Source organism: Lipophrys pholis, assembly GCF_963383615.2.
Source record: "Lipophrys pholis genome assembly, chromosome: 20".
Lineage (NCBI taxonomy): Eukaryota > Metazoa > Chordata > Actinopteri > Blenniiformes > Blenniidae > Lipophrys > Lipophrys pholis.
Window position 1 is genome coordinate 2926700 of NC_137648.1, and position 25252 is coordinate 2951951.

A 25252-nucleotide genomic window follows, 5' to 3' on the forward strand; every position below is an offset into this window, starting at 1 on the left:
CTATGCATACGATGCTAACATTGGTTACTTTCAATTTATTATCAAAATGGCTTTTAATATTATGGCATTGCTGTTCAGTAAATACATTGTGTTTGATTTTAAATAGATAAAACTTTTTGTAATATCGTTGAAATTGGTGAATAAAGGTCTGTGAATTGTCCGTTGTTTCTATTAAATGTTGATAAAACAGCATCTTACTGGGTTATCTTGTCGCTGACATACTTCTCCTGATCCACAGGAATTGGACAAAACCATTATGAGGCTTATGGGGGGTTGAGGGGGGGGTTCAATTCATGGGTCCAACTGGCACATATGGTTTCAATATTTATTATTATATCAATTAATTATTAACTAATAATATTGCTGAGTGGGAGAATGAGAGGACAGAAAAACTCTCCTGATAAAATGTCATACAAACATATCTCAATGTACCTCATATTCTGAGGCCTTTCGATCATGCTTGATTTAAAATTCTGTTTGATATAAGTGCTGCGTTTCCCACAATTGACACAGTTTGTATACGTATCAAATAAATAATTCACTCTGTACGGGGGGGAACATACGTCCTGTTGTGGCAGAGATGATTTGTGCAGTGCCCCCAGGGGTCAGTTCTGAGGCTTGTTTTATTCTTTTGATATATGCTTGCACTGGTCCACGTTGTGTTGCGCATACTGATTAGAAAGACACTCAATCATCTCTGTCATGACTAATGACCTAGATAACCTTATTTCACCAGATTGCCTCATTGCAATTGCAAGGTACATGTAAAACACAGATTCTTGTCCTCCGGCGGGAGTAACACACTCTTTCAAAAGGTAAAATGTATGATGTGTTTTAACACTCAAAGCAACATGCGAATAAAGGCCGGACATGACAAGCACATATCAAAAGAAGTGAGTGCTACAGAATTCTCATAAAAAGTTGGTACATTTCTAAATTAACCTCGTTATCTAATCATGTAATATGAGTTTTATACCACAAGGTGGTGTGGTTAGGGCTGTAGTGTCCAGTCAAACTAACAAAAACAGTAAATAAGTTTAAACACCAGAACTTCAAGACAGAGTTCACTGATAGCAAAGAGGTGTCAGTATTGTGGTCCAGTTTTGTTTTTGTTATTTATTTTCTCAGCAATCGAACATGCCGAAAAGCTGCCATGATGAATGATGCAGCATTCTGGGATGAATGCACAGCAATGCAAAACAAGGTGAAGTAGATTTTGTGTTGTTTTTTTTTAAAAATTCAAATACATAAAAAACTCCAAACTAATGTGTATACTTTATTAAATTCGGTTTAATAAGAGTACAACATGAGAGTACGTGCTGTCTGGCCATAAAGGAGCAGTCATTTCTTTATTATTTTTATTGAAAGGCTTCAATTAGGTATTTAAGAATGAAGAAAAAGCACTGCATCAACTACCTGCAGGCTTGTGTTATTATACAATATTAGAAAAGAAAAAAAAGAACATGTTTTGAAAAATAAATATCCATTTATTGTACTCCTCCAACTCCGAAGTGGTCCTCCTATGAGACAACTTTGCCAGCAGTGGCCCCCAGCTTAGTTGAGGTTGAGACCATTCATCTTCGTGCAATCAGTGTTTTTCATTAAGATGGATTTGAAATGATTGTTGAGATTTTTACCAGCGGAAAACTCAACAAGATCTAATAAAAGTAGACTTGTCGTGAGGAGGGAGTAGTTCTGAGTTTTGAATTGGATTAAGGAAGTAGTGTCAAAACTGTGCTAATGCAAGTACTTCTGTCCTGGTTTGGATGTCTCAAGCTTCAACGCACCTAACTGCTGTTAAAATGTCATCACCAAGACCTCCAGAAAAAAACAGTAAGGACTCCTTCATTTTAATCAGGTATGTTGATAAAATTTCAACCAAACTGCACAAGAGATTGTTTGGTTTGGTGGCCAACGAGTTTGGTCCAACCAATGCAGTACTTTTAAACCAAATCCGATTACTGTGAACACCATTTAAACTGTTTCAGTTTTCTGACACGAACTTTCTCTCATGTGCTGCTCTGCCACCTTGGCCTCAGTGATTCTTTTGTAACGTAAATGTGGAACAACCCAAATGACTTCAACCTAAAGAGTGAGAAAATTGAGAAAATGCACCTGGAGTCCCCCTGGAGGAGAGGAGGAAAACTGCAGGTCAAGAATCCTCCATTGTGACGGGCCCAGAGAGGACCGGAAGTGAGCCAATGTTAACAGGAAGTATCCAGACGGAGGACCGCAGCTTAAGGCTCATTGTACATGTTGAATTGGTCTCTTTCCCTTACCATAAGCGAAGCTATGTAGACCACGATCGCTGTGATTGGTTCACTTGTCTACGTCATGGTGCATGTTAAGACTCTCCACATGTGAGCCAAATGATCATGTAGTAAATGTGCATTTTATTAGAGAAAATCAAGAGTGAACCTGCTTGAAGATGTCTTGATGGAGAATTTGGATAAGACTTGAGGAATGTCCCTTTTGTGGCTTGGGTGGTGAATACAAAATGACCTGGATGACTAAGGGCCTTCAGAAGATGGGCGGATATTCAAGGGGAGATAGGAAAACTGCCAATCCACGGCTCAGTTTCCTTGGGGCAAGTTCCTTACTTGACCATAAACCTTGAATTATGCATGCAGGTAGTGTTGGACGCTGAGCTCGCACTAATTAGTCCTACAGATTTCCTTCACCGAGTCCTACAGAAGAACGTCGCTGAATAATGTAGCACACTTTAAAAGTGATCGGTTGTCTTGAGCCACAATGTGGTTAGAGCTTTTTTGTTTCTCCCACAAGTCAACTGGTGGCCCTAAATATCCCATATGTGTGAATATGACCATGATTATCCGTCTCTCTGTGTTTGCCCCGTGATGGTTCAGTGACTTGTTCATGTTTTACCCCTACCTTCGCTCATATTTAGCTGGGATCAGCTCCAACCCAACAACCCTGAGCTGGATAAAATGGTATAAAAGATGGACGTCATCGAGCAAGAACGGCGGGTTTATTTTGATGACACTGTAAGTTATGAATAATTCACATTTCTCCAAATGCATTCTGTATTGAATTTATTCCTGTAGCACGGTCATCTTCCCTTCCTCTGACCCATTGACTTGTTCCACTTTTGAATCACAGACACACTCAAGTCTTACATACTGGGCTTTAAAAGCTGGAAACATTCCGTACTTCAAAAACTAAATGCAGCCTCAAGGAAGAAAGATAAGTATTCACCTGTTTTGGGGTCAACAGAGAAGTAGGGCTGTCCGTGGAGGATGCTGTATACTACTCGGGCACTGTTCCCGTAGGTGGGGTCATCTGCATCCGTGGCCGTTACCTGCGTCACGTACGTCCCTGCGGTGGGAGAAGAGAAAGAGTGGGAAGACATATTGACTTTGAATTAATCGTTTTCCCCAGGAGACAGAAACATCCACACTCTCTGAAGATCATCACTTTACTAAACAGTCTCGCCTGACCCACTGAGTGAATGATGAATCACAAGAAAGCTGCAGACACGGTGTTCCAGAGGAAAACAGCTTACTGTTCTGATGTGCACATTCACATGTGATTATTATCATCAATTTCTTTTTTTATTCGGTCGTTCCTGAATCAATGCAAGTCTTCAGCAGTGATATTGTTGATATTTTCTTTTTAGATTTTCTATCATTGTTCTGAATATCACTTAAAAAATGTATACAACTCAATTTTGTGATTATTCAAATAATGCTAATAAAACCATGATTAATAATATAGTTATTGTTCTTAATATTTGTATTATCAGAAGTCAATTAAAGGGGAGATGAATGAATGAATGAATGAATAATGATATTTTACCCAATGTACAAAATAAATACTACAGTAATGGTATTTTATTTGTGTTTATTTGTTGTTGTTCTTATTTATTATGAATTAGGACATTTACCTAAAAACTGATAATTGTAGTATGTTTAAAATACAAACAGAAAATAAACAATAATAAAAAATGATGAGAAAATGTTTTGAAAAGAATATAAATAAATGAATAATAACTGTATTTTCTGTCCATTACAAAGTTGTATAGGATAACATAACAACTCAAATGAAAAAATAAAAATAAATAAATAAATGAATAAATAAATAAATGCAGCTCTTGTGTGAGCACTCGTGAAGCGATGTTGCCATTGAGAAAACAAAGCGCTCTGGATGAATGCCATTTCAATACAACTCCTGCCAAACTTCTGTAGTCAAAAGGGAAAATATAATTGTTGGTAGTTTGGCTCATCCACCTTCAACTTGTTGGCAGCGAAAATACAATTCCACACATAATTGAATCACATACACGTGTCGATGCCGAACACATTCAATCACCTCTCACTCTCACTCTCTCTCTCTCTCTCAAAGTTTGGAGAGTCCAACACAAAATGCTTTGTCGGAGTGAGTGTTTCGTAACTTCCCCAACACGAGCACGCCGTTTCTGAGCCAGATGGGCAGGTACTTTCATTGAGCAACTTCCAGACAGGTTGACAATGATGCCTTCACAGCCAGACAGCTCTGTGCACATATGTCCACGCATCAATCAGGCAGCCTCGCAGTGATGGCTTCCAGACACGCTCTGCAGGATTAAACCGCCGGCTGTGTGGGATGCTCAGTGCGATCCCGAGACACTGACCACGGGGATGGCATTTACACCGGCCTTTTAATTTCCGCTAAGCTCCCGGTCGCTCGTAATAACGATCTCTCGGTATATTAAACTGGCTTCTCGCTCCAAACAGATGTTACGCTGGTATTAAAACATTAGGTGAGGAGAGATTAGCTCACACGTGTGTGATTAGACCGAGCAGATGAGGACTGCATTGTGCTAATAGTCAAAATAACACACAGACAACTTTTTATGTCCGCCCACAGGGAAGAACGACACATCTGGAACAGCTGAGATGTGGAGAAAACTCAAAAACACCTGAAGCTGACACTTGGAATGCAACAGATTCAAGCCGACACATGTACAAAACTATTTACCAGTCGGTTTGGTTCATTAAAACTGCCAATTTAATCAATATTGCCAGCCTACAATACACAGATTTAAAGGATATTTTAGCTTAGTATGTTTTCTGTTAATTGATTAGAAATGTTTGATTTTTAAATGCAATATGAAATCAAAGAGATGACCGTTAATGTACTCAAAATGCAAATCTGACTACGGGTTAAAAGGCTTAAATTGCTAAACTTGCTAAAATATTGCTAAAGTGGCAAGAGAAAAAGGTAGGAAATGTTCAAATTACTTGAGACTGTTAAAACAGCTAGAAAATAAAAGCTGACACAGCTAAAAGTGCTCAAAGAACACAAAACAGCTAACATAACTAAATCATGAAAGAAAAGATGTTAAAATAAATTATATGATAAAAATGACAAAGTGGGCAAAAAAATTCTAATTGAATATCCAACTAATAAAACATTTGTAAAAAAAAAAAAAAAAAAGTAAAACATAGAAAATACACTCTTTCAGCAAAAATGACTAAAACGGCTAAAAAACTTTTAAAAAATTGCCGAAACATTTTAAGACTCGAAATCAACTAAACTGAACAGCCAAAAATTTTAAATAGTAAAATGAAGCTAATATAGCTAAAACATATAAAACAGATAAATCTAGCTAAAGTTGCATTTTCTCCCGTTTCCACACAGATGGAGTCGAATTATTTTTTAAAAAGTTCCACCTCAGGGACCCTTTTCAAAAAGCGTGAGCTAATGTAGCTCAAACTAATCAAATGGCCCAAACTGCTGATAGAGGAAAGAGATGAAATGGCTGAAAACGCTTAAAGAGTTAATACAAGGGGCAGAAACTGAGTCATGACCAAGAGCAGATAATCTATGACCAAGACTATAAAGTTACTCTACCAGAAAAGAAAAATCCTTCCCAGAAAATGAATCACTTCTGCACAGAGAATAAGCCAACACACGAAAACAAGACCATTAACACTCATTCCCACAAATTTCCAAAAAGAAAAAAAAACGCTCAAACCTCGAAAATAGTTAAAACCCCCAAAACGTTCAAGTGTTAATTTTGTTGACTAAAACTATGACGAAAAATATTTGTCAACAAACCTCTTTCACGGATGAAAATCTTATAAAAACCCGCCAGACATGAAGAAGTCTGTGACGAAATATAACTGACACTTTAGTTAACTAAATGTTGGATTAAATCCACTGTGGTTTTAATGGACTAAAATTCAGATGATATTTAGTCGACTAAAACTAGTCTGAAAAGGTTTCAGCTGACTAAAATAAGATAAAAACTAAATGGCGTGTCACTTAAAGGACCAAGACTAAATCTAAATTTCACTGATCAACACAGCTTAAAAGTTCAAACCTGGAAAACAATAAAAATATGTCAAAAGCCCAAAGTGTAATAACACAGATCAAACAAGAAAGAAAATACCTCAATATGTCCAAAAACATAAAAATACGATCTCATAAAAGTTTAAAACTTACTTCAGTACAAGTTCAGAGACAAAAACACATATTGAACCACAGAACATGTTATTGTAATTACATTCTTTCAAAGCAACTTTCAGAATGAGACTTTCTGCCTTTTTCTTTGGGGATAATTTAATTCCAACCAAGAAGAGATTGTAGCCAGGAGCGCTTCCTCAGTGTGTTGGTTCGATAGTACCAGTGAGAACTCTCAGTTAGTGCACATTTACTTTCAGCATTTTTTAGCCTCTTTTGTTTTGCCCTGATGGGACGAGTAGAATGTAGTAGTTAATGAACCCATCGATTACACGACTCCTGCTGGCAAAAATATTGATTCTGACTGTTACGACAACTGTTGCATTATAGTGAAGCCAAACTTTGAATTATTATTGGTGTATAGTATGGTATGGGGCTTTTCAACCTCCCTGTAATGGCTCCTTGTTCCGTTGACAAAATTATAGTTGCACAGCAGCTAATCTGTCAAAAGGACTCTTATCTTATAGTTTAACGGGACGAAGGTCGGCCAGCAAAGATTTCGTCCTACAGTGTCCCAAAAAAATGAGTTCCCAACTACTTCTTTGTAAACTAAGCACAGATGATACTAAAAAAGTTGAAGTTTTGAAGTGAATATTAGTTTTATTCAACATGGATAGATTATTTTGCTTTCACGGTATAACATATTAGTTTACTTGCATGATTAAACATTAAGTAATAAGATAAAAGACCTGATGAAGTGCTAACGGGATAAAACTGGCCACTAAAAAGCAAAAGCACCTAAAACAGGCAACATGGCTAAAACAGTACACACAGCTGAAGTAGCTGGAAATGGACAACTTGTGTGTTCACGGACACTCGAATCCACGGACATTAGTGCGTGCAGACGACCAAGTTGGATTGTTATTACAGGTGACTCTACCAAGTCCCAGGAGAATACGGAATAGGTCGTCGTGACACTCTGGAGCAGGGGTGGGCATTCCAGGTCCTCGAGGGCCACAGTCCTACATGTTTTCCACGTCTCCCTGCTCAACCACACCTGAGTTGTCATGATGAGTTTCTGCAGAAAGCTTGATAACGAGCCAATAATTGCTGTCAGCTGTCTTGACGAGAGGACACATAGAAACCATGCAGGACTGCGGCCCTCGAGGACCAGGAATGCCCACCCCTGCTCTGGAGGAACCGTTGTTGTTATTGTCCATCTATTCACGTAGGAGAACTATCTACTACAGCCTTGTTGTGCGTGTCTAAGAACAGTATTTCAATAATTCGCAGGGAGGATTTTCAAAAAGTGTCATTTTCAGTCATTATCCAGGTCGTCCGGTTTTCTCCTCCAATTCAAGCTCATGCATTCGACGCCACTTTAAATTTCTGTGAAGGCGTGTGCGGTTGTCTGTCCCATAGCGAGCCTGGATCGTCTCCAGCTCCCTGCAGCCCGGCGCTGGAGTGATTAATTCAGAAGTTGGGAGGATTGATTGTTCATGCAACCTGGTTTTAACCCCCTCAAAAGAAACATTTAATGGAGAGTCCCTGCCCTGAAAGTTTGAAAGATCTCCCTGCTACGACACACCTCGTTCGAATGAATGTCGTTCTGCACGAGCCCGAGAGCCGCTCACGCAGACGAATCAATCCGAATCAAGACTCATCTAAAAGCTTCTCAAGAATTGAGAATCGCAACTTAATCTCTTTAGTTCCTATGATGATCACAATCTCGTCCTCTAAGATGTTCTTATCCTTCATGTTTATTTCCTCAAAACAAATGTTTCCTGATAAATGTAATAAAACCAGAAAGAATTCAGGTCTACCCTTGTCCTGAAAAGTTTCAGAATCACTCAGGCCGGAATTATTTCTATTGTCATTATATCCCCGGTTTGCAATTAGCAGATTAATCCCTTATCAGTTGAAGAGGCTGTCCACTAAATGAACACATGACGTAGTTTTTGCACCATCAGGACTGGACTGGGCTCACGCATGCAAGATGTCTCCTCGGGGGAACCGTGAAACATTAACGGACACAACCCCGATGGTCCCCACTCCACTTTGTGTGCCACTGTTACAGGCTTTAGAAGTAGAGGCTGTTATTAAGTCTCATTTATGAATAAAATATGTCATCCAGCTGCTTTTATTGAAGGTGTAAAACTTCGCAAAACAACAGTCAAGACACTGCCCATTGAATGAAACCAGAAAACACAAATCATATTAAAAAAAAAAAAAAAACACTTTTCAATAGGAATGTTTTCAAAGAGAACTGGCTCATTGGTTTTCAATCCAGTTCAAGGAATCATTAACCTGTCAGAGGACCACAGGCTATATTTAGCTTTATATAGACATAAGCATTTATCAACTGAGGGGATGCTTGTTAAATTGCTGCAAAAGTGACAGTAAAGAATTACTGTTTTATTTGAATTTTGATTTTGGTTACGGCAATGTTCTTTATCTACTGGAGCCTGGACATGTTGGATTTAGTAAAAAGGGAATGTATTGAGTTTGCAAGTTGTTTTTGATACTTTAACAATCTCCAGGTTCTTTATGACATAAAGGTCTTAGGAGATCCTGGCGATACGACTGTGGTCACGGTTTCCTGGTCGCTTCTCTTCAGAGGCATCTTTTGCTATAACCTTTAGAAACCAAGGTTATTTGAAGGTTTCTGCTTGTAAATGCAGTTTCCTTATATTCTTCAAACCTGTGAAGTCTCTCTGCTTTCATTTCATGAATAGGTTATGTGTGTGGCATGATGTGAAAGAGTGCTGGAGTCAGAAATGTGACGATACATCAATTTTGGTGTTCGGCCACATAATCTGGTTGGTGTGGGAGTTCTGTTTGGAGCATTCAGAAATTTTTATTTTTATATTCTTCTGGTTTCCCTGAGGTACACCAGAAGTAAAAAAAATAATAATTCTACAGAAAAACAGCGTTTCACAAAAGTAAAAATTAATGTTTAATATAGAAATTGAACAAACAAGTCAGAGGCAGAAGTTATGGAATTATGTACAGCAGTGGGTTTCAATCTGGGGTTTTAGGGACACGAGAAAGAGTCAGTTAGAGCCTTTGCCTGCTTTAATATAGACTAAATGAGATTTGCACATAAAACTAAGAGAGATTTTAGAATCGAGAAAAGATTTGGGAAACTGTATGTGTCTGCCAGTATTTGGCTTCACTGTAATTGTTTGGTAAGTCAGAAATCGAAGAAGCCATCGACATCCAGGAGGAAGTGGGCTTTAAACAGAAAAGGTTGGGAACGACTGATCCACAGTATCAATAGCTGCATGAGGATCTAAAAGGATTAAATACCATGAGAGGCCAGAATAATCTGCTGAAATAAGGTCATTAAGCTCTTTGAGGAGTGCAGCCTCTGTGCTGTGCCGCAATCTGAAGCCAGACTGAAATTTTCTAACGAGGCAATTTCCACTCATAAATTAAATGATCTGCTCAGCACCTTTTTTTTTCTCATGACCATAAAGTCCAGATATGGGATGCTTAGAACCGTAGAGCCAAGTGGGGGCTTCTCTGTAGGAGATTGAACTATTATAGACTGGTGTGATGTAAAACCATTATAATGTAAATTTGTACATTAGCAGGAGCTAAAACTTTGAAATATTTGACTGGATTCGTTTAGGAAAATGTGATCATCGAAAGGAGAAGTAATTAGTTGTGTCAGTGAGGTAATTGATCATCTGCGGGTGGTGTTTAAAGTCTTATCCCTGCACTTTGTTTTCAACCTCGCTGGAGATGTCTTTTTGATATACTTGAAAACATCTCTCTCATTCTGCAGTAAACAGTGTGTCTTCTGATTTAGAGCGCTCACTCGGGGGATGTTGTGTTGTTCCCGCTTTCTTGCCGTACTCTAGAGACTGCTGATTTTGGAGTTTTGAGGGCTTCATTGCAATTCACATCAAGAGGAACCATTCTCCCGGTGAATTACCTTGATCTATTCTCCCTTGGGGGGGGAGTGTGTGTGTATAGACAAAGCTGTGAGATATACTGAGGGCACACCAAAAATAAATGGCTCTCTGAAATGTCAGAATCTGTTGGGCGGGGCAGGTTTTACCCCTCTGGTTGTACCCGTGACTTTCCTAAAATGAACTTTCACTTGAGTTCTCTCCACTTCGAGACAGGAAAACAAACTTTTGGCTCCATTTAAAGAAACTATTGACTTTCCTCGCTGTAGTTAACTCAGGCTGGTCACTTACCTACTGGTGACATCTCAGGAACGCTGGCTGTGTAGGGTCCCTCCAGGAACTTTGGCTCATTGTCATTGATGTCTTGGACTTTGATTACGAATTCAGACTCGGGCTCCAGGGGCCGATTGGTGTCGATGTCAACGGCCTGGGCGCGCAGGGTGTAGTAAGGCTTCTCCTCCCTGTCAAGACTCCTTAAGGCATGGATGTCCCCCGTTGTTTGGTCAATTGTGAAAATGGAGCCAGCCCCGTCCCCCGAGAGAGTGTACTTCACGGCACTGTCCCCCTGATCGAGGTCAGTGTGCAGCTGAAAGACAAAAAGACGAGGGAGAAAGGGGAAAAAAATAAAAAATAAAAAATGAGACAGGTTGAGTGCAAACATTGGCACTGATAATGATTCATTGAAAGCGCTGGGGAAGAACTGTCAAGGAGGACTATTTCACAAAGGCAGTGAAGGAAACTGACTGCGCATCAAAGAGCAAATTCATTTCTCTGCAAGAAATCTGCAAAACACTAAGTCATGAGAAGAAAAAAATATAAAATGATGGTTCTTTCAGAACATTTCACAGATTAATGAGGCTAAATCTCTCATAAATAATGTATTCTCGCAGTGCAATTATGCTGCAGTGATAACTCTTCAACATCGCGCACCCATTTCCATCCGAGCATGACTCAAAAATCTCCACTCTCAGTCTGATCGGAGACGGGAGTTTTTCTCGAAGTGGGAGAAGGATTAGACTGGAAGAAACTCAAGGTAAATACTTGTTTTCCGCAGAGAGAGACCCTTATTTATGCTCTCACCTTACAAGGAAGGCTGTGACGACAGGCCCCGCTGCACAATTGCAACAATATCTCAAATCCAGCCAGAGAACATCTTTGTTAATACAGACCCAGGACCATGGCAGCTCTCTTTGTACGAGGCAAACAGATTCAGGGCCACTGGTAGAAAGCCTATTCACATAGTCATGTTTACCTCACTGCAGAGTTCAGTCATACAATTCAAAGCCCTTTAAATATTAAAAAGCTCTAATGCAATGCGATCATTACTGTATATGGATATGGATCGCTGCCTGCTTTCTGCTGGCATAAAATGTTCACCAACACTGTCGAACAGCAGTTTTATTCCTGGAGACAAGAACAGATATTTTAAGCGCTGAGGCAGAGCCAGGTTGACAAAGTTACCCCAGCTGGCTCGGGGCAGCGAAGATTAATTTCTTCACTCCGTCAAAAAGCACTTTGATACGTTAAACTGAGTCACCTGCATTTCGACAATCCCCAATGGACTCTTGGGCCTTTTTTTTGTAGAGCTCCTGGAACTGAATTTATAGGACAAGTAAAGATGTGGAGATCAATACCAAAATGTTGATACTTCCATTGTCTGATTTTAGATCCACTCTCATGCTATATACTGTATCTATGTTTTGATAGTAGATGCTATGTTTAGATAAATGTGTGCTTTTCATCAAAGTTAAAAGTTATTTTGCTTCAGTGGTCTTATTTCTGGTCTGTTTAGAATCATTACTCTTTCTTCCACGTGTGTTCATTGATGCCGACACACATGTGTGAACACCACTTGCATGCTGGACTGGAAGACCACCGTTTCAGAGTTTGCTTTGGCTGCACAACAACGTTTTTGTGTTTTCGTTTCAGAAAGCTTTTGCATTTACATGCCAACGTTTGAAAAAGACATTCATTTCCACTGAACACAACGCACTTAGCGTGCCACGTCACTAGTGGGTGCTGTTGGCTGTTTTTGTAATGAAGCCGCATGCGTGCAGAAAACAATACGCTATAAACATTAGCAATGGCGAGTACGCGGACATTTGTACAGACGAATGACCAAATTGGATGCTATATACTATAAAACTACCACGAACATGGACTGGGAGTCATGACACTTGTTGTTATTGTCCTTCCACTCGCACATGTGCAGAAGGTCTAATGGCAACAACCGTCGTGCACAAATGTAGTAGTAGCATTTTGGGAAAAGTCGCGTTTTCCCCTGTTTCCACAAAGCATTGTTAAAATTCCACCTTAGGAGCTGTTTTCAAAAAGTTGTATTTTCAGTCAACTTTTCTGAAAAACTGACCCCGAAAACACAACAAAAGTTTTTCGTTTTCACTTGAAAACATTGTCGTATAAATGTGGGACGAATTGGGATGAAGAGAGACAGCCGCCCTGCATCTTTAAAACTCTTTTCGTAACTTCATTAGTTTCAATTGCATCATCAGTGCAATCATAGCAATTAGTTATCAGTGCATTACTTTCCAAAATAGACATTACAGGCAATCCCAACTCATCGTTCCACTTCTTTTTTCAATAAAATGAATCATCTCTTTGCATTTTTTACCTTGCTCTATCTCAAAAGCCCCCCAAAAAACCTGTCAACTATCATTTGCACATTTTTCATTAAACTTTGAGAGCAATGCCAACCGCAGCGATAAGCGGAAACATCACATTCCTGCATCGCCAACTACCCGACGAACGAACGAATGCGGAGCATATGCTTATTTTTCCGTCATTACACCTTTTGGTTTTGTCCTAATGCAATCGAGTCTCTTCGTCTCTCCCGCTGCAGACATCCCACTGGCAGATATTAAACACATCATTTGCACGTAGACTATTTTCCTCTGAACTTTCAATGTCGGCGTCTACCACAGAGACCGGGGGAAATATGAGATGCGGGCTATAAATTGTCTGTACGTTCCGGTTCAAAACAGCCCGAGCCACACGCTGATGCACAAACACATGGGGGGGTAATTGGTGATTCAGTGCAAATTGTCAAGTTCACACAAGCATAGCGTGGCATTATAACGTCGCCACCCACGGCGCATTATTCATCGCTATTCAAATGAATGCGAATTATTTTTAGTGTATGACATTACTCCCGATAATACTTTCTGCAATGAGCATAAAATGCAAGAAGTTTATTTATTGCCCGTATGAATAATGTAAACAATATGTTTATCCTCCACAAAACGAGATTGTCTGACACTAAAACAAAGTGCAATACAGACTTGACTCTATTTATCCGTCAACTCAAATAAATAGAGGAAACTAAGCGTTAAATTCATGCAGGAAATGGTTTGTTTATGCTAAACGGCCGGCTTCATTCATCTATACTGCCTTGTATTGGTTCCGTCATAATTAGTTTGTTTTACATAACAGCAAGTACTGAGAGATTTCAATTTAAGGTGTTATGACAGGTCACATATGGAAGCATTCATACATATACGTGCAAATTCGTAGCATTTCCTGTTGTTTCTGGATTGAGATTTCCAGATTTTCTCATTTACAACCATCCCATCTCAAAGTGATTTGTCAGATTGAGCTTCAGTTAAGGGTCGCGGATGCAGAAATCGCTGGCATCACACTGGTGCTGGTCCATTGAGGACTCAGTCAGAAAAAAGCAAAACCATGACTTTAAATGAAAACCTACCAAAGTCAACCTCGTGTAAATGCATTCAAAAGAATGCGGTGGGTCAACAGTAGGGAGGAAAATGCTTCCCAGTCATGCATGAGCGGTTTCATTTACCCCCAAAGTTCTCATAATTCTTATGATAATCATGCCGGCTTATGTTTTTTTCATGTGTCCCGTATTATTATAATAATAAAACATTGGACTTTTAATATATATATATATATATATATATATATATATATATATATATATAATTAGAGTATTCCCGTTTCCTAGATTCCACTGAACACACCATGAATGTTTTGGCACACCTTCAGTTAATCAGCCTGAGGACACCTCCACATCTACAGGCAGAAGGAGAAATAGTTCCATTAAGCAACTGCTGAAAAAGTCCAGTCAATAATGTCTCTTCTTGAATTAAAAAAAAAAAAAAAAAACAAGACGCGTGCTTCTTTACAAGTAATATCCTGCATCCTCCATAACATCGGAGTTGGAAAGTATTGGACGGTAGTTTCTTTGGCTCAACGACTCAAACAAGACAAACATGTCAGTACAGTGAGAAAGTGAAAAGCTTAACCGTGCGTTAAAAACAAATTATTACAGAAGGCAATGACACTCATTAGATGTGATTACTATTTCAAACTAAAGCAGAGGTGGAGTCTGAAACAAGACTTTCTTGAACTTCCAGGTAAGCTGATTTGGAAAACAGGTGGAGAAAGAGGATGGAAATGGCACCAAATGACCAGCTTTTTGGATTATTGTTTCATATATTCCACTAATGGCATCACTGCTGTTTGCGGACTACAATACCTTGAACATTTGTCGACTTGTTTTGCAAATGTGGAGCATTAATTTGCCTCTCATGATGCGTTCAAGGACCAGCTGGATATTGTAAATATCCAAAATAAATAATCAAAACAACCTCTCTCTCCCCTTATCTGTCCCTCTCCTCCTCGCGGGGCATATGTGCCACGCGCCCCGCCTCCCCACACTAGAGAGATTGACAGGCAGTGTTGGGAAAGTTCAGTTTCTACATGAACCAGTTCAAAGTTCAGTTCACAAATTTTAATATGAACTACTTCAGTTCATAGTTCTAAATTCATAGTTCCAAAAATGAACTAGTTCATATTTCCTCTTTTTTTTTCAATATGTTGCTGCGAGCTTTGGAGTTACCTGACGTGTCACCCTGTATCAGCAGCATGAAGCTTGTTAACCCTTAAAAAGCAGAGTCGTCCTCCAAAGCATGTAAAAAAAAAAAAGGAAAAGTATTTGCTTGTCGTCCGGAAAGTACGGTAACCATACGAAGATGAAGTATTAATGGTGGAGACAGAGGTGGAGCTGCTGTCTTCCATTTGTTTCTGTCGTGACGCTTCGCATTTTGATGGCGTATGCAGCGCTGCGACTCTGGTGGCTGCTGTTGCCAGATTGGCTGTTTTCCCCCCCGACATGTTAAAGCCCGTTTACAGTGAGCCTTACCGGGTTTTCCACTGGAACGCTCAGAAATCTGGCAACTCTCCAAAACAAAACTAAACTGTGAGAGCCATACACTAACACCATAATAAGCGCCGCTCACAGTCTTTGGTGAATGAAAGATTATCCAGCCTGGCAAACTTATCGAGCTCATTTTTAATTGTCGTGCAATTAATTGATTTATTGAATATCGCAACAGGCCTAAACACCAACACTGGAGTTGAGAGGAGAATTGGAATGGAACATCATGACCTATTCTGGATATCTGCTTGGAAAGTCCTGGGAACCCTCGGACAAGAATCCAGAGCTGCATTACGACTGCAAAAGGTAGGACTCTGTTCCATTATTCTTCCCATGCTTAGTTTAATTGCACCCAGCCTTGAGGTGCAGGTAGTTTTCTCCTGCGCTTCTATACAATGTTTGCATACTGATGCATGATTGTGCATACAGTAGTACCAATGTGCAAGTGGTTTCATTGGATTGTGTTTGTGGTGCTATTGTACCAGCAAGAAAGTAACTCAAGGCTGCGTTATGACTACAAAAGGTAGGACTCTTACTTTATTCTTCTCATGCTTGGTTGTGATAATTGCACCCAGCCTTGAGGTGCAGGTATTGTTCTGGTGTTCCCATATAATGTTTGCATACTATTGTTTGTTTGTGCATACAATAGTGCAGTGTGCAAGTGATTTCATGCATGAGCGTGCACAGATTGGGTTATCTGTGTGCCGTTGGAGAAATAGCAACCTTTTTGTGGTCTGTGCATGTGTGTGTTCTGCTCTTTGTCTGGCTTGTTGCAGAGAACTTGGTTTTTTGTTGTGGGAGAAAAGTTACTTTCATTACCTCGTATTAGCTGCGGATTTCACATTCCTTGGATTATATCATCAGACTTTGTCGATGTGTGATCAAGCTGCAGTGGTTGCAATAATTCGCTCGTGTGGGAGGTTGTGTTGAGAGAATATAAATGTGGGTCAGCAATTATTAATCAGCACTTTGTTTTGTTGTTGTTGTCTTTTTTTAAGTTGGCTTGATTGCGGTCTCGTGCTTCCTGTCGGATGCTGCTGTATGATGAGAAATATTCTGATGGCTGCTGATGCATGTTTTTCTCGTGTTCCATTTCTTGGATTTAAGTCATCATGATTGTCTCTTTGGACTCCTTACCTGTGTCTGCATTCATGCCTCTTCCAGTGTTCCATTGAATGATTTATTATGATGGATTCTGTCATGCTGACACAGCATCTATAGCCCCGTTTCCACAGTGCCCCTTGGTGCCGGTACGGGTCAGGCCGGAACCGGTTGTTGTGCGTTTCCACTGACTCAGAACCGTCACCAACCGGTACCATTGGTAACCATTTCTCGCTGCCCCTCCACTTGGGGTACCAGGCACAATGTGCCGGATATGAGGGGGAGGAGCTTCAACACTGCCGTCTGCTCATTGGTCCGTGACGACCGCTGTTCTCCCAGCAAGCAGCCATTTCCAATCAGTTCTTCTGCAGCAATCGGGAAACTTTTGTGAAAATGTCCTCCCGTTATGGCGTCACATCCTGCATGATTACGCAACCGTTCATAACCCCGCCTACATTTCAAACCGTTCCCCGTGTAATGGAAACGCGGCACTGATACGGGTCTGGTTACGGATAGTCAACCCCCACCTGACCGGCACTGGTACCAAGGGGCACTGTGGAAACGGGGCTTAAGAGCACGAAGCTACACTTGTTTTAGTCCCTCGTTGTTTAAATAGACTCAGAAAGTGCCAAATCCGAAATAGGCAAATTTGTGAGGGATCCCAACTGCCATAGGACCGAATTATAACCAATCACATTTACAACAAAGACAAATGGAAATTGTGTTCACTGACTTATATAAAAGGCGGTGGTGGGCCGTGCATTTCAGACCTGGGCCTTCACTGGTGCTGGTGTGACTCTATCCACCCCTCAGTAACTTTATATACAGAAACCATGTTATCATGCAGAAATGCAGTATAAAACGCCTTTGCATTACAGATAAGATACTCCTGTAGCCAGAATAAATACCTTTATGACCAGTAGCGGACCTGGCTGGTTTTCCGTCTCCGGGCGAAGCCTGTTTATGACGAAGACTGTTAATGATGAAGAAAATCCAAGTTCACGTCTCTCCTTCTGCTGCATAAAGAAGCGGCTGCTATTCCCAAAACGTCTGGGGGTTGAGGAGGGTGACAAACGTACGGAAGAGTTTTAGGGCCACTGAAGAAAAAAACAAATTCGGAGGCTAAAAAAAAAAAAAAAAAAAACCTCCGTGGCCACGGAAAAAGTCGGAAATCAAAGTCGAGATTTTTTTTTTGGAGGCTAAAAAAAAAAAACCTCTGTGGCCTACGTTGGAAAAACTCAGTAAAACAGTTATTTGGAAATATTTTAACTAATATATAGAACAAATGTGTATGAGAGAGCCAGGCATTCTACCAATATATGCAAAAACTAATGATTGGTGTGGACTAAATGCTGGATTTGTAAGACTTGACAGGTTACCTGGTAAGCTTGATAAATTCAGTACCAATTCCGAACACATTGTCACACAGTCCAAATATATTCGCTCCTTGTCTATTTTGTAGGAACTTGTAAATTGTGATTTGTCGTGATCAAAGTGGCAGCAGTTTGTTTTCACGCCATTTTCGATTGTGTTTGGTTCTAATGTCATAATTGCTCATTTTAGTCGCCATGTTTGTGTCGTTGTTCCTAGACAGATGCGGTGCTACGTTAAGTTACCTCGCTAACTTCAGTATCCGTAACCACAGTGCAACACATACGTCAATCGAATGACTTCATGATGGCAATTTTCTTTCAAGTAAATTTTTTAAAGCAACGCCGTGTTTTGATGTTTTTATACAACTCTCTCCGCTTGTAAAAATCCACATTCTTGAGTGAACATTGGATTGTTTTTCATGAGCAGAGTAGAGACGGTCCTGTAGGAGGGTGATTGCATTTCCTTGAGCCAAATGAAAGGAAGCACTTTCTTCTGGGCCTTTTTTTTTTTTTTTTTTTTTTCCATTGTCAGCATTGTGGTTTAAAAGTCTTGTTGCCCTCGGGTGCTCCCAGGAAGGTTGTGCTTCCAGGTTTGGCAGCCTTTGAAAGAACTCTGTGTGTACCTACCCACTCTGTGTTTTTTTTTTTTTTTTTAGATATTAACAGGGGATCCTACAACAAGAATAGCCGTTTTGTGTAATCGTCGTCATCCGTCTTGTTGTAATCCGGCGGTCTTTGCTAACATGATCGACAGCGTCGCCGCTCGTACCGGATAATCCCACAAGAACGACGCCGCACACTGTCATACCATTTAATCCCATTGGTCCGATGCAATTACACTCCTGGAAAAGAGCAGGAAAATAATGCTGCTGTTGTTACTGGTGAGCTCACGGCCACAGATGGACTGTTGCGTCAGCGCGGCCGAAATAGGATCTGCAGCCTTTTGCTAGTTAAAACTCATCCCGGGCCGGATGCATACAGAGGTGCACGGCATTGACACCTGTGTGCAGCCTTATGCAATCCCATACAAATGGTCCGCAATGTGTGTCTGCTGAATTAAAAATAAATGAAGAAGAACAAATAATCCAAGATTAATAGTTTTAGGAAATTTCAGATTAGGAACGATTGTCATCTGTGACAACGACACTTTCACCAGACATCATGGCAACCACTTCACAGAGGAGTCTGTACTTTGTGGAAGTAAAGTTTCGGTTTCTTTTAATAAGGTTATTTTCAGTCCAGCTCTGCTTTTCCATTGCATAAGCTTGTTTTCTGTTTGTTCGGTTGGATCACATGCACAGAAATTGTTAAAGGAACGAACAATAACACTGATTACTATATAGATGTTATACCCTCAATACAATAAATACATGGGTAAGATGCCCCTAAGCCCCAATAATCATCAGTCATCAGAAAATCCCATTTATTGAATTGTGTTTTCTGCACATTCGTATGATTGCATACATTATATATTCAGTGCATTGTATATATGAGTTTACATTTGATTGTCTTTTGACTTGTGGGTGGGAATAAAAGACAGCCTCTCCAATGCATTAGCATTAAAAAAAAAAAAAAAAAAAAAAAAAAGCATTTGCAGTTTATTCAATAGTACCCAGGAGAGGTACCTGCACATTCATTCATTCACGATTGCACCATTAGGGTTGAAAAAGAAATGCAAATGTGTAAAAAGAACGGGCACGTTGCCTCCATTAATTATACGTGAAAGTTGACTGAAATTAATTAAAAACTCCATTATGCTTACAATGGTAATCAATTATATGAAAAGATTCATTTATTAAGGAGGAAGACGAGGGCTTTGTCTAAACCACAAAACACCCATCGCTTTCAATAGATGAGACGGAATCATGACCAGAACCTTCTCCGGGAAAATCTTCCTCTCCCCGTGACGCGGCTCCCACCTTTCTGAGAACCAAAGAAAACAGCGTGTGAGGAGCTGCAGTGATTGTATTGCTAATAACCTGAAGTAGATCAAGACGTGCGTAAGGGCTGAGGGCCGGCTCACGGCGACAGAATGATGCTCTGCCTCCATAGAGTGGCGATAATGTCCTTTCACTCAAACTTGCATGATAAGCGTAATTAGTGAGGGGCTCTGCTCAGGGTTGACACGGCTGTAAAAAGAACCTGTGTGGGCGGAATTAGAACAAAAGCCGCTGTCAACATCCAAACTCGCGCCGTCAGATTTTGGAGTTGATTTATTAATTTTTTATCACTTGTTTTTCACGCAGTGTGGAAAAAAAAAGACCTTCAAGCCTTGATGTCACAGCTCATATGTTTTGCAAACAAATTTCTGTTTTGAAGTTGTTAACCCTCTTTGTGTCAAGTCAGAATATTGTGACAAAAATCCGTGCCATAGAGAAGAGGATTGTAGGTCTTGTTCATACTTGGATATGGCGACGGAGGAAGTGAAATACGGTAAGAACGAGGGGAGGTATGTTGATTGGTGCAACGGTGTACCTTAATTTCCTGACTATAAGCTGCTACTTATTTGACATGCTTTGAACCCTGCAGCTTAAACAACGATGCGGATAATTCATGGATTTTTACTGGTTAAAGAGCTTCACGCCTGATACTTGCGTGATGCATTCAAGTGCATCACGTAACTATGAACTTTCATCTTTTTTCTTTTTAAACTTGGTGGGTGCGGCTTTTAAATACGTCTGGAAATTACGGTAGTTCTCCTTGGAGAAGTGGGTATAGACAAATTAATGGATGCAATGAGCACAAGCCAATGAGAGGCATTAGGGTGAGTCGTGGCTTAATCATCCTTTTTGGGGAAAAAAAAAAAGAAAAAGCAATGTGGCTCATAGATACCACTGAGTGGTGCATCATGGGAGATTTGGAAGTGGGTTTACCCTGGACTACAACGCTGGTGTTGCGTGAATACATGTCTGTGCACATGAAGCAGCTTTTTGAGGCCAGAATGACAGAAGTCAGACTAGGACTCGATGTGTTCGGGACAACGTATGTCATCAAAACAGAAGACGCAGTTTGGAGGGAGAAAAATACCTCCCAGTAGGCTGCAGGGTCCGCGGCAGAGTGTACAACGAGTGGATCAGACATTTTGATAAGCCCGTTGGAGACAGGGATCTCATAAATGTTAAAGCCACTGATTTCCTGTCTCTGTGGTTATATGCTGACTTCTGGCACCCCGTCGCAAATTAAACCAACAGATACGGTCGCCGCTTCTTCGAAAGATTTTCCTGTTCCTTCATTTTAAAGATGCAATGTTCAAAGTCCAAAAATGTATTGAATCTGCTGTCCCGTGATACGAGATGAAAATAAGACATAGAAATTCATGTTCATCACAAATGTTGGGTCAGATTCAATATTTTTCTAATTTCGGGAAGCCTTTTATCTGAAATTGTTTATGTGTTCTTCCTCTTTTAGTTCTGTTTCAGTTTATTTTTATTCATCTCTTGCATGCCAAATGGGCCATGAACAATTTTACAAGCAAAGCTCATTCAGGTATCTTCATAATGCAGATTTTAGTTCATACGTTTGTCAAATACTTCTAATATGAGGTTGTTGAAACTCTTGTTTTTGGGTTCAATTGGGTAAATTCAGTGTTTTTCTTTTCTCCCCTTTCAGCCATTGGGCAGTTTTACCTCCGTCTCTAAAACAGTTGAGGCAATGAAAGTAGTGAACCTCTGCATCAGCAGTGTTAAACCTTCTACATTTACGCTTTAGGTCAGGGGCGGGCATGTAATTTTTCCCGAGGGTCCCACTTGAAAACGCAGCCCTCTATAGTAGTCCTGAGCCTTAAGTTCCACTCGGTTCTGCTCAATGTGACTACTTGTCTTATTAAAGAGCAGAATGCGACATGGCTTTTGAATCATATTGTTCATTTATACCTTAAAATGCATTCACCTTTACAATATTTAAGGAATATTTGCATTTGACTTTGTGGTTAGTCACCTCCTTCTGTACGTGACCATTTTTTTTTTAAGAGACATTCTCAGTGACCCATGTCTATTTTAAAGATAATTAGGATTTGGGTGCTATAATACTAGCTGTATACGTGGGACTCTCAAGTCTACTGTCGGATTGCAAAATCGATCAAACTCAAATTGCATGTCACTGTTAACGTCTTAAAACATAATGTCGTCACTGAAAGGGAAAGTTGTCATGACTCTGTTGTACACTAGGTGGCAGTGTTGAGGCAATTAAATGGTGCTAACCTGTTTATCACAGAAATGAATCACAGTGTGATGACTTGTTATTACAAGAATAAAAGGGGCAGACTTTGGTATGTATGTTAACATCATAACTGCTGTTGGTGTCGTTCTTTTCTGTTATATTGATTTAAATTTAATAAAAATATGACATGTCGTGCCTTCAAAGATACAAATTCTAGAAACCTTTAGTTCTCAGTATATTTTAAGTGCTGTACATAATGGAAGAATTCTGCTGCTCTTGTTTTGACTATTCACACATTTTATGGGCTGCCCCCGAGTTGTTAGCTTGTGATAATCCCACCACAGTAATCCAACATGCACTGTGTTTCATTAGCTCGGCGCACAGCTTCTTTGTTTGTTTTCTAACAGGTTGTACATCACAGCAGCTCTCCAGTTTGTGTTTTACTCGCATCTTTGATGCGAGTCTGATATCAAACTGCGAGTCTGATATTAAATGTACCACAGTGACTTCAAACCGGTCCTGATCTTGGCCATAGTACAGCACCACGAGTCTGAACACTGCCTGGGCCTCTTGCTTAGCCTTGTTTTGATGAATTAGATGTATTTGGATTCACAGTGGGCCCTTAATAAGCCGCGGACCGTCTTGATCTCCCGAGAACAGCTGAGACAAGGAAGCCTGTGAGCCAGCATACCACCAGTGTTGTCAAAATAAGTATTGGCAAGCCCATTGCTCATCTCCTATTAATCATCAGCGCAATATACTTGTATTGACTGAAGCGAGTCACCAAGTGGTAGCGAGGACTGTGTTGACTGACTTCTCATCTCATTGTATGTGGAGTTGTCTTATACCTTTTAGAATAGTGAGTGTCTTCCATAGGAAGGACGGTTGAGTCCCTCCCCCTCACTCGTCGCAGGATTTGGAGCATGCAAGCCTTCATTGGCTATGCAGTAAAACCGCATATTGATTAATTTGAGCGATTTCAGTGGCGAACGTAACCAACCTCTGTAGAAAATGCTGTAATTGGATTTCTGTGACCGGGATTATGTGGAGCTCCTCTCAGGAATGCATATCAAAGCCCGCAACTCTTTGCTGTTAGCGAGTCGACATTGTTCCTCGAATGGTTCGGCGAACCTGCATCTACAAATCCGTAACTCTGCCAGATTTAGAACACTCTTATTCAAATGAGAAGTTGTCTGTATGGATTAAGTTATTCACTGAGATAGTTATTGGTATTTTTCACTTGACAACAGTAACCCATTCCTGAACTGCTGGTGCAGCAATAGCGTGCTATGGGTATCATTCAGTATGTGTCATTGGCTTTGTGTGCATCCGTCACCTGCTGCCGCCTTGGATTTATTTTTATGCCGCTATTCATTATGAGGTCTGAAGCCACCTTTCAGTCCAACAGCCATTCAGCCACTGTCCTACCAGCGCGGCGGTGTGATGACTTAGTGGCAGCATGTTGGCGTGTTGACATATTGTAGGTGGCTTCCCAAGCGCGTACTGTCGGGGCCGGTGCCACACCATACACGCCGCGTCATGACGGTTGCTTATGGTAAGTTTTTGCAGGTAGTTGGTGTTGCTGGTCTGTGCAGCTGATGGAGGGGGGGGAAAAAACACTGTCAAATACCAGGAGCTTATTATAGCTGATCGATATTGGCTCGCGAGCCATTTCTTTGCTGCTGACAGCTCCCAGCTCCCTATCTGGATTGTGTCATGCCTCAGTCTGGTAATGGGGATGGAGGGAGGAAGGGGAAAAAAAAAGCTCACACAGGAGGCTCTACGTGCCGATATGCAACCTCGGGGAAACGTATACGTGAGAAAATTGACAGGTGTGGGTGCATGGCAACGGAATGTAATGGTACATGTGATGCTGTGTAATTAGGCATTCATCAATCTTCTGACATCTGTACAGGTGGAGTGTGAAATAGTGCAGATAAATGTTGCTTGAGTCAAAACGCCGAGCTGCAGTTTCATCATAGACGGCTAAAAGTTCCCAAAAATGTGTAGTAGCTACCGTGCTTCTTATCCACCATATAGTACTGCTGTCTGGCTGAATATATGCTCTCCAGCTGATTGAATCATCCCCAAATATACAGACGTTGTGTATTGAGAACTACCTTCAGGGTAAAGAAGAAGAATGGGGGGTATAGCCCACAGAGCACCGATTAGAGCGTAATCAATCCTGTTTGGGTTTACATGAACAGATTAAAAGATGTGAACCAGACTACATCCATAGAAGACCTCAACTTCATATATTTTCTTTTTAATTCAAACTGATTTTTGGTTCTTGAATAAATCAATAGAATAGCATATTTACTTTCATTGTGGACAATTGTGTGTGATATACATGTAACCTTATCATGAGATTGCGTTTCTGTGCTCATGTCACCATGTTTGGCATCAATGTGATAACAATGACTTGAATTGCTTTGGTGATCTTTGAATTTATTCACATTTTGCACTCAGCAGTGATCTTATTCAGTCATCAATTTCATAGTTATTTAAACTGAAATGCTTAAATCCACAACGTGTTCTTATCTGTAGCTGCATGTTGGGAAATGAAAAGAACTTTGAAAAACGTTCCATGTTGGAATGAAGAAAATGAAGCATGATTCTAAGCCCTAATCTGAACCCTTTTATGTCTGCAGAATTGTCTCCCCCCCAATTTTTGCAAGATAATTAAATTTTTCCATGTTTGCAATTTTATGTTTGTGTGTTTTTTTATGGTATTTAGAAGCTGTGACATAATGGTCAATCGCATCTGAGCAGAATGTCTGGGGTTCCAATAATAAGAAGTACATAGAAGCTCCTTCTTTCTGGTATTTTTTTAAAATTTTCTGACATTCATAAACAGTCTAGCATTTCAAATCCTGAGCTGAAGCTGCTTTGAGGGTAAATGATGGACCAACAACTACGGATTCATCTCCTTTGTGCAGTACTGGGTGTCAAATGTTGATTTATGTTGAATAGTAAATATTTCCTTTAGCACATGTGCAAGTAGACAATAACAACATTGGGCTCCGGAGTGTCGTAACTCCCTGTTCTCCCGGGTCTTGGTAGTTTTATAAATGTTTTTTATTCTTACAATACTTAATTTGTACGTT

At 40.2% G+C, this 25252-nt stretch overlaps 1 protein-coding gene across 1 annotated transcript in view; it reads right to left on the reverse strand.

Annotated features, from left to right (window-relative positions):
* The window catches only part of LOC308125735 (cadherin-12-like), a 160091-nt gene that overhangs the window by 59035 nt on the left and 75804 nt on the right, over positions 1–25252 (reverse strand). Inside the window, exons 3-4 of the mRNA XM_080489695.1 lie at positions 10614–10908; positions 3217–3336 (exon numbers count right to left, since the gene is read on the reverse strand). Coding sequence (XP_080345821.1) covers positions 3217–3336; positions 10614–10908 — 415 coding nt within the window. The remainder of the gene's footprint in view (positions 1–3216; positions 3337–10613; positions 10909–25252) is intronic.